The sequence below is a fragment of the Phacochoerus africanus genome, chromosome 9, assembly GCF_016906955.1.
Source record: "Phacochoerus africanus isolate WHEZ1 chromosome 9, ROS_Pafr_v1, whole genome shotgun sequence".
Lineage (NCBI taxonomy): Eukaryota > Metazoa > Chordata > Mammalia > Artiodactyla > Suidae > Phacochoerus > Phacochoerus africanus.
Window position 1 is genome coordinate 55,037,278 of NC_062552.1, and position 14,161 is coordinate 55,051,438.

A 14,161-nucleotide genomic window follows, 5' to 3' on the forward strand; every position below is an offset into this window, starting at 1 on the left:
TTTCTTGCATAATTCTCACAGCTTCCTGGCAAAGTCAGCATGATCATCTCAGCTGTGGAAACTGACCATCAGCGGGCAGGTGAGACCTTGCAGCTGGAGCCCTGGTGTGTCTGAAGTCTCCCTGGCCACGCTGTGCTCACAGCTGTCACAAGCCATTGAGTCAGGTGCTACGGCCCTCACTTTTGTATCTTCACAGAGAACAGCCCAGAATCCATGGACAAAAGTTCTTCTTCCATCACTGAAGAAAAAAAGAAACATGAGAAAAAAAGCAAAGGTAATTCTGGAGCTGGGAACTGAAGTCCAGTTGCTGGGATGCAAACTCTCCCTTAGCCTCTTGAGGCCTTCGCACCGCATTTCTGGTGTGAAAGCCAGAGAGAAACTGCTTTCTGTTTCCATTAGGAATTGAGTTACTGAGACTTGAAATAACAGAGACATATACAAAGTCGGAGGTATTTTTCCTCTAGTGATGAGAAATGGGGCTGGCAGAAGGCCCTCTGGCCCTCAGTCAGCACACAGACTCCACCCTTCAAACCACACCTGCACAAACCTGGAAGGGTCTCCTGCCCTCCCATCCTGTACGAGCCCCTGTCTTCCCTGCGCCCTCTTGTCTGTGGGTCCCCGATGGACCCTGGGCCACTCTGCCTCAGTCTTTGCTCCCAGGGTACAGGCCTCCTCCAGAACCAGGCTGAGACCTCACAAAGCCTCTGCTGACCACCCCCCTCACAGGCCAGGGCAAGGCAGATGATTTTTCTCTGTTCTCTATACTCTGAGCACCACTCTGTTTTGTAAATGCTGTTTTGATAGGATCAAATTATTATTATTTTTTTGTCTTTTTGCCTCTTCTAGGGCTGCACCCGTGGCATATGGAGGCTCCCAGGCTAGGGGTTGAATCGGAGCTGTAGCTGCTGCATCTGCAACCTACACCACAGCTCACGGCAACGCCGGATCCTGAACCCACTGAGCAAGGCCAGGGATCAAATCTGCAACCCCGTGGCTCCTCGTTGGATTCGTTTCCTCTGAGCCACTACGGGAACTCCCAAAAATGTATTTCTTTTTTTAAATATGATATTCTTTTTACTTTCAAGAGTTTTTTATTTTTATTTTTTAGACAGTGAAACCTCTTTCTTCTAAAGTAAGAATGGGGGAAGCAACCATGTGTTTAAGCCCTAAATTTGGTGCCCTGTGGGGCCCCTCTTGTCTGACACCCAGTGAGCTGAGCGGTGGGAGCCTCACCTTTACTCCTGGGAGAAGGGCAACAGAATCGGGGTCTGTGGCAGCCCCCACCTCCCACATCCCTGCCCTGCCTCCCCAGACTTCAGGCTCTGGGTCCTCTCCCGCTTCCAAGCCCAGCCTCGCCCCTGGGAAGTTCCAGGAGACCCCCTACAGGGACCAAGCGTGTCCTCCAGATGCCCATCCCCCTCAGTGCCAGGGTCAGCTGGTCCCATTACTTACAAATGCAGGCAGAGCTTCTCTCTTCTCTGGAGCTGGGGTGCCTGAGATTTTAAATGAGAGGGGAAGAGGGCCAGGAACGAAGCACATGTCTGAGACACGGTGGGGTCTGTGTTCACAAGGTCTCTTTCGGACGCCAGGGACAGAAGCCCAAGTCCAAGTAGGTGAAACGGGACAGTTAAGTTTATAGAGCTGGAAGGTCCAGGGGTGGCCTTCAGGCACAGCTGGATCCAAGAGAACGCTCGCTGCTGGCTCATGGTTTCATGGAAGCCCCATGGTTTCATGGCTAGGAGGGTGCCGGGACCTCAGAGGCACAGATCACCGCTTGGAAGGGCTGGCCCGTTTCTCCATGAGCTGTCTCCCTCTCCAGTGTCCATGATGCTTCCCGACCGTTCAGATAATCCCTTCCACATGTCCGAGGATGTGGATTTCTTCTTGCTCAGAGATAAGGAGCGGAATAAGTCTCTCGCAGTGAGTATGCAGGCGAAGCCTGCCCACACCTCTTCCCTCGCACAGCCCAGCCAGACCGCGCACACGTCAGGTCACTGTCTTCCTCTGGAATAATCAATGTCTCACCATTTCCTATGAAGTCAACTCAAAACTGCCTGGACCCAGGTCTCTGTGTGTCCCACCGTCTTACCAGTTTCCTCACCACTGTCCCCGGACCTTTGTTAAGGTGTCTTCCTCGGAGCTTCTGTGGCTGCAGCCTTAGCCAGCATGGCTTAACTTCTGCTGTCCCTGTGTGATGCTCCCTGTCCCTAAAGACCCTAGGAACCCCCCGGCCTGCTCTAGCTTTGCACAGTCCCCTCTCACTGGAATTCTTGGAGGCCAGATGCACACACCCCTCCCCCAGCAGCGCCTGGGAGCCTGACCCCCAGCCCGTGGCTCGTCTGCATCCCACCTCACACCCTTCCCCCCAGCACAGCCCCCCGGTGTCCTCACACTGACCCCAAGAAGCTGCCCAGTGTCCTTAAATCACTGACCTTCTGCCACTGGGATTCTAATGAGTGACGTTTTCCCAACATTATTGTGCATGGATATGCAAATTAGTGGCCTCAAGCTGGATTTCTGCACACATTAGCGGTAGAATAGGTCTCGCACCTGGCAGAGCCAGCAGGAAGTAGAATTTGACCAGGAGAAGCCATATGAAGACCATGTGAGGGCTTATCCAATCAGGCAGGCCCTCCAGAGCCAACAGGGATATGGAGGTCCCAGGGCCTGGACAGTAGGAGAGGCTGGGAGCCCCTGTGGCAAAAGGGGGACACCAGGCCTCTGGGAAGAAGAGCTCCCATCCCATCCTATCCTGGGACCCTCCTATGTGAAGGCTGCTGGCCAAATGCAGAAGCCCAAGCCACTGCCTACCCGCAGCTCAGCTCTTCCAGGAGGGGTGGGGAGGCTGAGCCTGCCTGATCCCGCCCCCCAGGATCGAGAGAAGAAGAAGATGCTTCGGGTGCATGAGAAGATGACGTCCTCTTCCAAAGTGTCAGCCAAGCATGCCAGCCTGCGGCGCGAGCTGCAGCTGGAGGATGAGATGGAGGACCTGGAGGTGCAGGCGCACGCCGAGCAGCTGCGCACCTTCCACGACCAGATGGCCTGGAAACTCTCCAAGACCCGAGGTGCTGCCCCGGACCCCTGAAGTCAGGTGGTGGCCATTCCTGTCGAAACAGTGCTGTTAAAGTGCTTGGAGATGCGGGGCTATGGTGCCGTGGGGGCAGGGGGAGGGTCTCCTCTGTGCCTGACTTCTGCTCTGTCACAAAGATCCATTCCAGATGGATTGCAAGCTTTTGAATCCCAGTACTGCATGCGATCCGAATGCTGAACTGTACAGTGAATTCAGGCTGTACAGTGTATAAAATGCAGTCACTTAACTTGGTCAAGTGTATCGATCTGGGACTAGGGTTCACATCTGAGCTTCAGCACTTAATGGCTTCTATGTCGTGGCCAAGTCAGCTTTGGACTGCAGCTTCCTTTCCTGGCTGAGAACAGTACAAGCACATGGGTTGTGGGATTCTGTCTTCAGACACTGCATGTAGTGAGTCAGTTCTGTGTGTATTAACTGGGGTTATTCTTTTTTTTTTTTGTCTTTTTGCCTTTTCTTGGGCCACTCCTGTGGCATATGGAGGTTCCCAGGCTAGGGGTCCAATCGGAGCTGTAGCCACTGGCCTACACCAGAGCCACAGCAACGCGGGATCCAAGCTGCATCTGCAACCTGCACCACAGCTCACAGCAACGCCGGACCCTTAACCCACTGAGCAAGGCCAGGGATTGAACCCGCAACCTCATGGTTCCTAGTTGGATTTGTTAACCACTGAACCACAACAGGAACTCCCAAGCTGGGGTTATTTTTATGATCCAGTAGGAAATCTGAAGTAATATTCTACCAGTGAAGTGTAAGTCACTAAATTACCGTTCCAAGGAGGTGAGGGGGAGTTAGGATATATAGGCAGGTAGCAGGGACAATAGATTACAGAAAACGGGGTATCTCAAGTTAAGGAATTCAGCGCATTTCTCTGGGGCGATGCAAAGGGCTGGCTCGCTGGAATCACTCCTCTGCTGTGCACCTCAGCTAAGGGGCCAGTCTTTGTTTCCTTCCTGAGTTTGCTCAGGGCTCACAGGCTCACCCTTGGGAGGGGCTGCACTCACAGATGACTGTGACATCTTTTTGTTTTGCCGACCTAACTGCAGCCCAGGAGGCAGCATTTCAGACTGAAATACTGCCACAAAGAGGAAAGAAAAAAAATACCAGGATAAATGTGCTAAAGGTGAAGGGGAGCTCTATGCAGCCAGGCACACATTTTGCAAAAGTTTGCTGCCAGTCTCGTGAAGGCAACCACTAGTCACAAGGAGCAGGCATCACCATGAAGGATTTTAGTGTTTTTCTAGATATGAGGAGATGCAGGAATCGGGCTCATAAAATCTAAAAATATCTAGCTATCTGAAGATCTGTTCTTCCAGTTTTCCCAGAGCACAAAATGCCTCCCTCCTGGTCTCCACGGGGGGGTGCTGTGGGACGGCAGCTGCAGGGGTTCATGATTTAATCCCGGAGAGGCTGATGGCAGGTGCCAAACTCCAGTTCACAGTCCCATCTGTAGCTGGAGAGCACCCGGCCTTCCTCTCCAGAAGGGCAGGGAAAGGCCCCCATGGGCTTTGCCTCTTGCGAGTGCATTTGGGAGGGTGGTCCTGATGCCCTCCATAATTTCCTCCCGCCTGGCTTAAACCCTGGCAGTGTAGACTCAGCTGCTGCCCGAGCTGGGCCCTGGAGGCAAACATCCTCCCAGGTGGAGATCATGCTGCCTTGTTTTCCTCTTGCTGCCTCCACCCAGGTCCGGCTAATAGGCCTTTCATTGTTAAATGCAGTCAGGTGACATACAAGGCGGGGTGTCAGGAGCCTCATTCTTGGTGAGAAGCAAGAGGGGCTCAAGTCGGACGTATGGAGGACTTACCTTCTGGCCCATGGAGACTGTACTGTATCCGCAGAGCCTGCTCCCCTTCTGCTGGAGACAGAGCTCGATCTCTCACAGCCTCCGCAGCAGCCAGGGCCTCATGGCACCGGAAGTGCCCGCTGTCCTGCCCTGCCTGGCTGTGCCCACCCTGGGCCCAGGGCAGTAGGCTTGGGGCTCTCCCCCTGCCCGTCTGCCCGCCCGAGGTGCCTCGTGCCTCTCATTGCAGACAAGGTGGAGCCTGAGAACATCAACAGCTACATCAGCCTGAGGCGGCAGATGTTCCTCATCCAGGTAGGCCGGCTGCCCCTCAGGCTGTGGGCGGCCCCTGTGAGGGGGCAACTCCTGTTCCTGGGCCCTCAGTATGCCCTAGACGTGAAGCAGAATGAGATCCAGCGGCTGGAGAGTCTGATGACCAGGGAGGAGGCCGAGCTGGAGCAGGCAGAGAGGTTTCTGGAGAAGGACGCTGCTCTGTTTGACGAGTTCCTCAGGGAAAATGACCGCAGCTCTGTGCAGGCCCTGAGAGTGTGAGCCCCCTGCCCTGTGGGCCTGTCACACCCACCACCTGCAGGTCCCCCCCCCCAACCTGTGCACACCCACCCCTCAGGCCTGACACACCCACCATCCAGCCCTGACCCCGGGCCTGTGCACACCTACCCACCAGCTGACCTGCCACATTCCCTTGACTGTCTCCTGACCCCGTTTGAACCCTGATCCCACCCAGCCCCACCCCCCACCCCCAGCAGCTCCCCCACGTCCAGCCTGAAGGCAGAGTGGATGCCCTCTTGAACACCCTGCCCTTGGCATCCTCCCCGCCCCACCCCCAGGGCTGAGAAGGAGTCTAAAGCTAAGATGGAGAAAATCGTCGAGATCCGCGATCTGACCACCCAGATCATGAACATCAAAAGGTGAGAGCAGAGGGAGGGGGATGGCCCCTGCCATCCCTACCAGCACACACCTGGAACCCCCCACTGTCTCAAGGACTTTTCCAGATGAGGTGGCAGAAGCCAGGAGAGAGTCAGTGGCCGTCCTGGGGGCACACCTCCGAGGCTCGGCTTGCCGGGCTCCCCTGCTCCACCCTGAGAGAGCGGCTGCTGCTCTGGGCTGTGAGCTTGCTGGGTCCTTGCACCCAGTGCTCCTATGCCTGTCCTCCAGGAGGATTGGGGCCCCAGCGACCGAGTCTGACCTCACCCATCCTCTCCCTGGTCTAGTGAAATCTCCAAGTTTGAAGACACTCTGCAACATTACAAGGTCTACAGGGACTTCCTGTACAAGCTGTCACCCAAGGAATGGTTGGAAGAACAGGAGCGAAAGCGCCTGGCACTCAGAAATGCTAAGGAGGCGGTCGAGACCTTCAAGGAGAGCGTGCTGTTCTCCCAGCTCGGGGACAGAGGTAGCCGGGAGGGGAGGGCCTGCCTGGTGCCCCTTGACTCTGTGGCGTCCAGGCCATGGGCTAACTCTTAGACTCCTTGCAGAGCCCCGGGGTTCAGCCCACAAGTTCACTCCTGGGAGATGGGACCAGTTCTCAAAGCCAAGCTTCCTCCTGCAGCAGAGGCTGGACAGTTTGGGGGGTCCTGGGGAACTCTGTGCCCCTGAGCCATCAGGGTCCCCTCCCTTGCTTCCTGTAGGACCTGGGATCAAGGGCAAGACGGGCTTCAGAGGTACGTGGCTTCCCCAGGCTGGCGGGGCCCTACCTCAGGCAGGGCAGGTGGACACCTTTCCTCTGCTTCCTCCAGAGTGGCAGGGCTCAAAGAAGCCTGCCAAGCTCCTGCAGGTGATGCAGCTGCGGCAGTTCCTGTCTGGCACTGCCAACCCCCAGCAGGGCAACCAGCCCAGCATGCCTGGCGGGCTGGACCCCAAAAGGTGAGTGGTCTTGGGAGGCTCAGAGGTAGCTGGCCTGCTGGGCAGTGGACCCTGATGGCTCTGGCCAGGGGCGCCCCAGATGGACCCGACCCTGCTTGGAGTGTCTAAAATTGGACTTCAGCCTGAAAATCAAGTTGTTTTTCAAACATTTATTTTTGTCTGATTTGATGAACTTGAACCTGGGGTGGCCCACTTGGGTAGAACAGTCACATGTACTTTTAAATTTAATTGTTTTTAGGGCCACACCCATGGCATATGGAAGTTCCCAGGCTAGGGGTCTAATCAGAGCTATAGCTGCTGGTCTACACCACAGCCACGCCAGATCCAAACTGAGTCTCCGACCTACACCACAGTTCACATCGTTACTGGATCCTTAACCCACTGAGCGAGGCCAGGGATCGAACCCTCATCCTCATGGAGCCCAGTCAGATCCATTAGCCACTGAGCCACGAAGGGAACTCCTAGAATAATGTTTGATCTATCCAAGTTGACATGCAAAATCCATTGTCACGGGTCTCAGGGCTGGGTCTGTAGGTGGTGCAGAGCCATCCTGGGTCTGACAGCTGCGTTAGTCCCTCCATGCTCCAGTGGAAGACCAGGCCGCCTCCTGGGGGCAAGGTCCAGCCCCAGGGAGTTGCCCCATAGCCCCTCCAACACCCGCCTCCGGGACCACCATGCACCTCAGACCCCTCCTGGATCTCTTCCCGCAGGGCCCGAACCCTGCCCCCCACCCCCCACATACCCACTGTCGAATACCCATGACAGTGACCACAGGCCCTCGTGCCCCCTCCTCCCTATCCTCTTGCTCTTCCAGCTCAGCCACCCCAAAGCCCAGCCCCTCCAGGAGGATGGCCCACAGGATGGGAGCTAACTGGGGCATTAAGCAGCCAGGCAGGGCTGGAAGCCCAGCAGAGCTGGAAGGTCCAGGGCCTTAGGGACTGGGAAGTTTCAGCAGAGCACTGATACAATTAGACTTGGGTCTTCTTTTGCCTTTTTCTCTGATACTGAAGTGCCACTGGCATATCCAAATGCACAGGCTGGGTACAGGCAGCTGGTTAACATGTCCCTATAACCCTTGCTGATGGGGCTGAATTTCCATTTCAGGGGCTGAGGTGTGCTTCCTCTGCCGAGGCTGCCCTCAGCCCTGGAGCTCCCACTGTCCTGCTCGTGTCAGGACAGTCCCTGAGAACAGAGGTCTGGCCCCTCCATCTACCAACTGTGTGACCAGGGCCTCTGAGTCCTCTGAGGCAGGTGGTGGGCTGCACGAGGTGCTCAGCTGAACAGGCAGGTGGGGGCTAAAGTTCAGCCCACCCCTAGGTTCCCTCCACCTGGAAGGCAGATTCCCAGACTGGCTGTCTGCGTGGCAGGTGTCTCACTTGCTGAATCGCGTCAGTGTGCATGCCAGGCAGGCACAGGCCTGGTGAGCGTGTGAACTGTCAGCGTGGGCCCTTCCACAGGCCCTGGGCTGCTCTTCGTCCACTTCAGGAAGGTCAGGGCCTGGAGGCTGCAAGCTGGCCCTGACAGCACCTGGGTCAGTGGAAGCTGCCCACCTGGGCAGGGCGCAGGCTAGAGCGGCCGGGAAGGGCCACAGAAGCAGGCTTGATATCTGTCCAGGCCCTGAGCAGTGTTTGCAGCCCACACAGCTTTTCCTGCTCCTTTGGGCTGGCCCAGTAACCCCCTGTCCCACCGGGCTCAGGGTCCGTTGGAGGTGGCGTGAGTGTCACAACAGCTGTGAGTGGGATCATCAGGGACAAGTGCTACTAAGGCCAAATCTGACAGGAGGTGGCACTTAGAAAAAGAGTGGCAAATGGGAGCTGCAGGAGCACAGGTCCTGAGGGGGCGTTGGTACCTTGAGGGAGCTGGTGGGCATGAGCAGAGCAGCCTCGGGCAGGGGGCCCACAGGCCCCGGGGAGGAGGCAGAGCTTTATTCTAAGGGAAAAAGATGAGCTAATGGATGTAGAAACCCTTCTTCCACTACCGTGTGATGGCAGAGGGGCTGAGTGGAGGTTGGTGACAGTGCCTTGGCCACTTGGACAGAGGAGGGGACAAGGGGTGGGGCTGGACGAGACGGCCCTTGGGCCTCCATGGGTGCCCTGACCCCATGACTCTGCAGGTCCAGCTCTGCCCTCCCAGTGCAGGAGGACCCAGACAGCGACGGGGAGGTCAGTGCCCCTCTGCGGGGGTGGGGCGAGGAGCCCGCCACTGTCCACACCCACATGTGGCTCTGGTTGCAGGAGCTGGAGCTGTACTTCACGGAGCCCCAGCAGCTCCTGGATGTCTTCGTGAAGCTGGAAGAGCAGAACCTCTCGCTGATCCAGAACACCCAGGAGACGGAGGAGGCCTTGGAGGAGCTGAGCTTCACCCTGAAAAACACCCAGATCCGCATGTAGGTCTCATGCCGGGCACCTGGGCAGTGAGGGGGTGCCATCTCTGGGTCTCATCCCAGGACCACCACAGTCATGGGGACTGGGCTGTGTATGCCCCACTTGGTTTGTGGCCCTGGCCCTGCCCTGGCTTCAGTTTTCTGCCAAGCTCCCTTTGAAGACTTAAGGCCTGGCCCTGGGAGAGGGTGTTCCTTGGGCAGGGGGCTGGGATTGGGAGTAGGTCAGGTGAGTGGACTCACAGGGGGCTAGCCCCTTCCCACCCTGGAGCAGCTGCAGCCAGAGAGGGACATCTCCAAGGACCTCCTGCCTAGGGCTTTTTTGCTGACCCCCAACCCTGCAGAGCTGATCTGGGCCGGGTCAGCCTGGGGCCCCAGGTGCAGCCTTTTGGGAGCAAGGCATCATCCATTCACTGCCAAATCCTGACTGCGTACCTTTTCTGGAGCAGGCTGGCTGGGGTCTAGGCTCTCCAGGGATAAGGCAAGGCCCTGCCACATGAGCGGGCATTTGATGGGACCAGACTTAGAGGCCCATGGATTTGACTGTGAGATAGAGACACGTGCTATGAGGTGTGATCTAAGAAGGGGGCTGAAGTGGAGGGTGGCATCAGAGGGGAGCAGGTAGGGGAGGCTTCCAGGAGAATGTGTCATTGTGCCAGGCACTTCCTGAGCCATGGGAAGCCACATAGGGGACTTGGGGAAGAGGGCTCCAGGCAGAGGGAAGGCATGTGCAAAGGCCCTGAGGCGGGAGCTGTCCCAAGGCTCTGCTGTCCCCAGGGAACCAGGTTCTCTAGTGCCCGTGCCTTGCTGGCCTATGTCCTGCCTGGTAGAGTTTTTTACCATGGGTCTCCAGAACAATAAGAAAATATCAGCTCTCAGGAAAGGCTGTGTTTCCTTGAACCTGGGAGGTGGCAGCAATACAAAGAGAGATGAGCTCAGGAGAGGATGGTAGCCTCACAGACTCCAAGGACCTGGTGGAGGACACACAATGCACCCACACCCTCAATGCTGAATCCTGGCTGTGCTGGCTGGTAGCTGAGCCACTTTAAGAGCCCACCCCTGGGGCACCAACAGTTTATTTCCAGGGCTGTCTCAGCCCATATGCACATTTAATTCCCATGAACTCAACCATTCTTTCTCAAAAAAAAAAAAAAAAAAAAAAAGAAAGAAAAAAACAAACAAAAAACCTTGAAAAATACAGCAAATGTACAAATTGAATAGGCCTATCTATTAAGGAAATTGAATTAATAATAACCTTCCAAAATAGAAAGTACCAGGCCCAGATGGGTTTACTGGTGAATCTGACGAAACATTTAAGGAAGAAATAACAATTGTCTACAATCTCTTCCAGATGATAGAAACAGAAGGAATTCTTCCTCACTCCTTGTATCAGACTAGCATTAACCTATGCTATATTAGCTTCCCCCAGAATGAAATGCTGAATAATAAATCTAACAAAATATGTACAAGATCTAGATAAGGAAGATGACAAAATTCTGATGAAAGAGCTCAAATCATTAAATGGAGAGCTCTGTCTTCTGTTATGGGCAGAAGACTTACTATTGTCAAAATGTCAGTTCTCCCCAAGCTGATCTACAGATTTCACTGCAACCTCAAAGTCCCAGCACCTTATTTGCAGAAGCTGACAAAGTGATTCTAGTTTATGAGGAAGCAAAAGACCCAGAATAGCCAGCTCAACATTGAAGGAGATCAGAGTCAGAGGAGCTTCACTGGATTAACTGGAGAAGGACAGACAAGCACATCCATGGATGAGGTTGAGAGCCAGGAACAAACCCACAGATGTGATCAGCTGACCTTTAACAAAGGGACACAGGCAGTGCTGTGGAGCAGAGACAGTCTTTTCAACAAGTGGTGCTAGAACAACAGGCCATTCACATGCAAAAAATGACTCCACACACAGACCTTACACCTTCACTAAAACTAACTCAAAATGGATCATACAGGAGTTCGCGTCATGGTGCAGTGGGAATGAATCCCACTAGGAACCATGAGGTTGCGGTTTGATCCCTGGCCTCGCTCAGTGGGTTGTGGATCTGGCGTTGCTGTGAGCTGTAGTGTAGGTCTCAGACATGGCTCAGATCTGGTGTTGCTGTGACTCTGGCATAGGCTGGCAGCTATAGCTTTGATTAGACCCCATCCTGGGAACCTCCACATGCCACAGGTACGGCCCTGAAAAGACAGAAGACCAAAAAAAAAAAAAAAAAGGATCACAGATCTAAATCTCAAACGCAAAGCTGAAAAAACTAGAAGAAACCCTACATGACCTTGGGTATGGTGATGGCTTTATAACAACACCACAGAGAAAATCCATGAAAGGAAGAATTGATAAGCTGGACTTCATTAAAAATGTAAAATTCTGCTTTATGAAAAGCAATGTCAAGAAAATGAGAAGACAATCCACAGACAGGGAGATGAGATTTACAAAATACATGATGGAGGACTGTTGTCCCGAACATAGAAAGAACTCTTAAAACTTAACAAAAAGAACAACCTGATTAAAAACCGAGCCACGGAGTTCCTGTCATGGCTCTTTGGAAAAGAATTTGACTAGTGTCCATGAGGATGTGGGTTCAATCCCTGGCCTCGCTCAGTGGGTTAAGGATCCGGCATTGCTGTGAGCTGTGGTGTAGGTCGCAGATGTGGCTTGGATCTGGTGTTGCTATGGCTGTGGTCTAGACCAGAGGCTGTAGCTCCAGCTTGACCCCTAGCCTGGGAACTTCCATATGCTGCTGGTGCGGCCCTAATAAAAGACCAAAAAAAAAAAAAAGAGCTAAAGACCTCAATAAACACCTCATCAAAGAAAATAGTCTGACAGCAAATAAACACATGAAAAGGTGCTCAGTGTCATAAGTCCTCGGGGAAATGCAAGTCCAGACGATGATGAGATCCATTACACATCCGTCAGAATGAGCAGGCCCAGAGCCCTGAGCACACCAAGCCCTGGCGAGGATGTACAGTGGTGGGAACTCTCATCATGGCTGGTGGGGTGCGGAGGGTGCAGCCACGTTGGAGGGATAGCTTGGCTTCTTACCAAATGAAACATATCTTACCTTAGGATCTAGCAGTCGCCCTCCTTGGTGTTCACCCAAAGGCATCGAAATCTTATGTCTACTTGAGAACCTACATGTGATGTTTATAACAGCTTCATTCACAATTTATTCAAAACCTGAGAGCAGCCAAGCTGACCTTCCACAGATACAACCAGACAGTGGAATATTATTCGGCACTAAAAAGAAATGAGCAACAACAACAAAAATAAAAAATAAATAAATAAAAAGAAATGAGCTGCAGAGCCATGAAAAGACCTGGAGGACACTTACAGCATATCACGACGTGAGAGAAAGCAGTCTCCGAAAGCTACAGAACTGTGGATTCCAGTTCCAGGCCATTTCTGGGACAAGGACTGGCTGGGAAGACAGAGAAGAGATCGATGCTAGCTGGGAGCTGGGAGAGGCGTAATGGGGAGCCCAGGATTTGGGGGTCAGTGACAAGACTCTGATACCACAGTGATGAATACTTGTCATCATACATGTGTCCAAACCCACACAGTGTACAACCAGGAGTAAACCCCTCCGGATGATCAGGTGCCCATGTGGGTTCATCCACTGTGCCAAATGCCACCCCCCGCCCCAATGCCCCCAGTGTAGAATGTGAGTAATGGGGGGTGGGCAGCGGGTATTTGGAACATCTCTGTAACCTTCCACGCCATTTTATAGCAAATCTAGAACTGCTCTAAAATATGAAGTCTCTATTAAAAATTCATGGAGTTCCCGTCGTGGCACAGTGGTTAACGAATCCGACTAGGAACCATGAGGTTGTGCGTTCGATCCCTGGCCTTGCTCAGTGGGTTAAGGTTCTGGTGTTGCCATGAGCTGTGGTATGGGTCGCAGACACAGCTCGGATCCCGCGTTGCTGTGGCCCTGGCATAGGCCAGTGGCTACAGCTCCGATTAGACCCCTAGCCTGGGAACCTCCATATGCTGTGGGAGTGGCTCAAGAAGAGGCAAAAAGACAAAAAAAAAAAAAAAAAAATCACACAGCAGCCGAGTGGTCTCTTCCTGCATGGGAAGTGAGCGGCTATGGTAGGGATAGTACCCCACACCACTCAGGATCCGTGCAGCAGAGTTGTGCCCAGCAGCCTAGGCTGGATGCACCCCAAACCACCAGCAGGTGAGCAGGTAGACAGTGTGTCCTACCTCCCCCGATGCACATTAGGTGCCCACTGCTGCTGTGACAAATCAGGGCAAACTGAGTTCCTTAAAACAAAACTAGTTTATTCTTACAATTCTGGAGGCCAGATTGCAAAATGGGTGGAAGACCCTAGAAGAGGGCTCAGATCAAAGTGTTGGCAGGGCTGTGTTCTTTTTTTTTTTTTTTTTTGTCTTTTTAGGGCCGCCCCAGCAGCACATGGGGGTTCCCAGGCTAGGGGTCAAATTAGAGCTGTAGCTGCCAGCTTACACCACAGCCACAGCAACTCGAGATCCTGGCTGTGTCTGCGACCTACACCACAGCTTAACCCACTGAGCCAGGCCAGGGATGGAACCTGCGTCCTCATGGATGCTCGTCAGATTCATTTCCGCTGTGCCACGAGGGGAAGTCCAGGGCTGTTTGCTTTCTGGAGGCTTTTCCGGCTTCCAGAGGTGGCCTTGCTCTTGCATTTTCAAGCCAGCAGTGCTGACGGAGTCCTCCATATGTCACATCACTCGATAGATTCCGTTTGCCCTGTGATTACATTGGGTCCATCCAGATGACCCAGGATCACCTCTCCATCTCAAGGTCATCTGATTACAACCTGAATTCCACCTGCAGTCCTGGTCCCCCCCTGCCAAGTACCATAACATACTCATAAGATCTTGGGATCAGGACATGGACATGTAAACGGGGCTGTTACACCCTGTAGAAATCTCCTCAGCAGTAAAAAGGAACAATCAGCCCAGCCGAGCACTTGGATGACCCTCAGACACATTTTCCTGGGGGAAGAAGCCAGGCACCAAAGAACACCTGCCGTG

At 53.8% G+C, this 14,161-nt stretch overlaps 1 protein-coding gene across 9 annotated transcripts in view; it reads left to right on the forward strand.

Moving 5' to 3' along the window:
• Positions 1–14,161, forward strand: part of CFAP100 (cilia and flagella associated protein 100) — a 39,962-nt gene that overhangs the window by 10,472 nt on the left and 15,329 nt on the right. The window contains exons 3-12 of one of the 9 annotated variants that reach the window (XM_047795924.1): positions 197–274; positions 1,820–1,920; positions 2,873–3,065; positions 5,119–5,183; positions 5,253–5,416; positions 5,717–5,797; positions 6,101–6,282; positions 6,365–6,752; positions 8,866–8,914; positions 8,987–9,138. In XM_047795924.1, coding sequence (XP_047651880.1) covers positions 197–274; positions 1,820–1,920; positions 2,873–3,065; positions 5,119–5,183; positions 5,253–5,416; positions 5,717–5,797; positions 6,101–6,282; positions 6,365–6,752; positions 8,866–8,914; positions 8,987–9,138 — 1,453 coding nt within the window. Of the gene's footprint in view, positions 1–196; positions 275–1,819; positions 1,921–2,872; positions 3,066–5,118; positions 5,417–5,716; positions 5,798–6,100; positions 6,283–6,364; positions 6,753–8,865; positions 9,139–10,483; positions 10,526–10,709; positions 11,176–14,161 lie in introns of those variants that run through there. The other 8 variants (XM_047795917.1, XM_047795918.1, XM_047795920.1 and 5 more) reach the window with 8 other exon arrangements.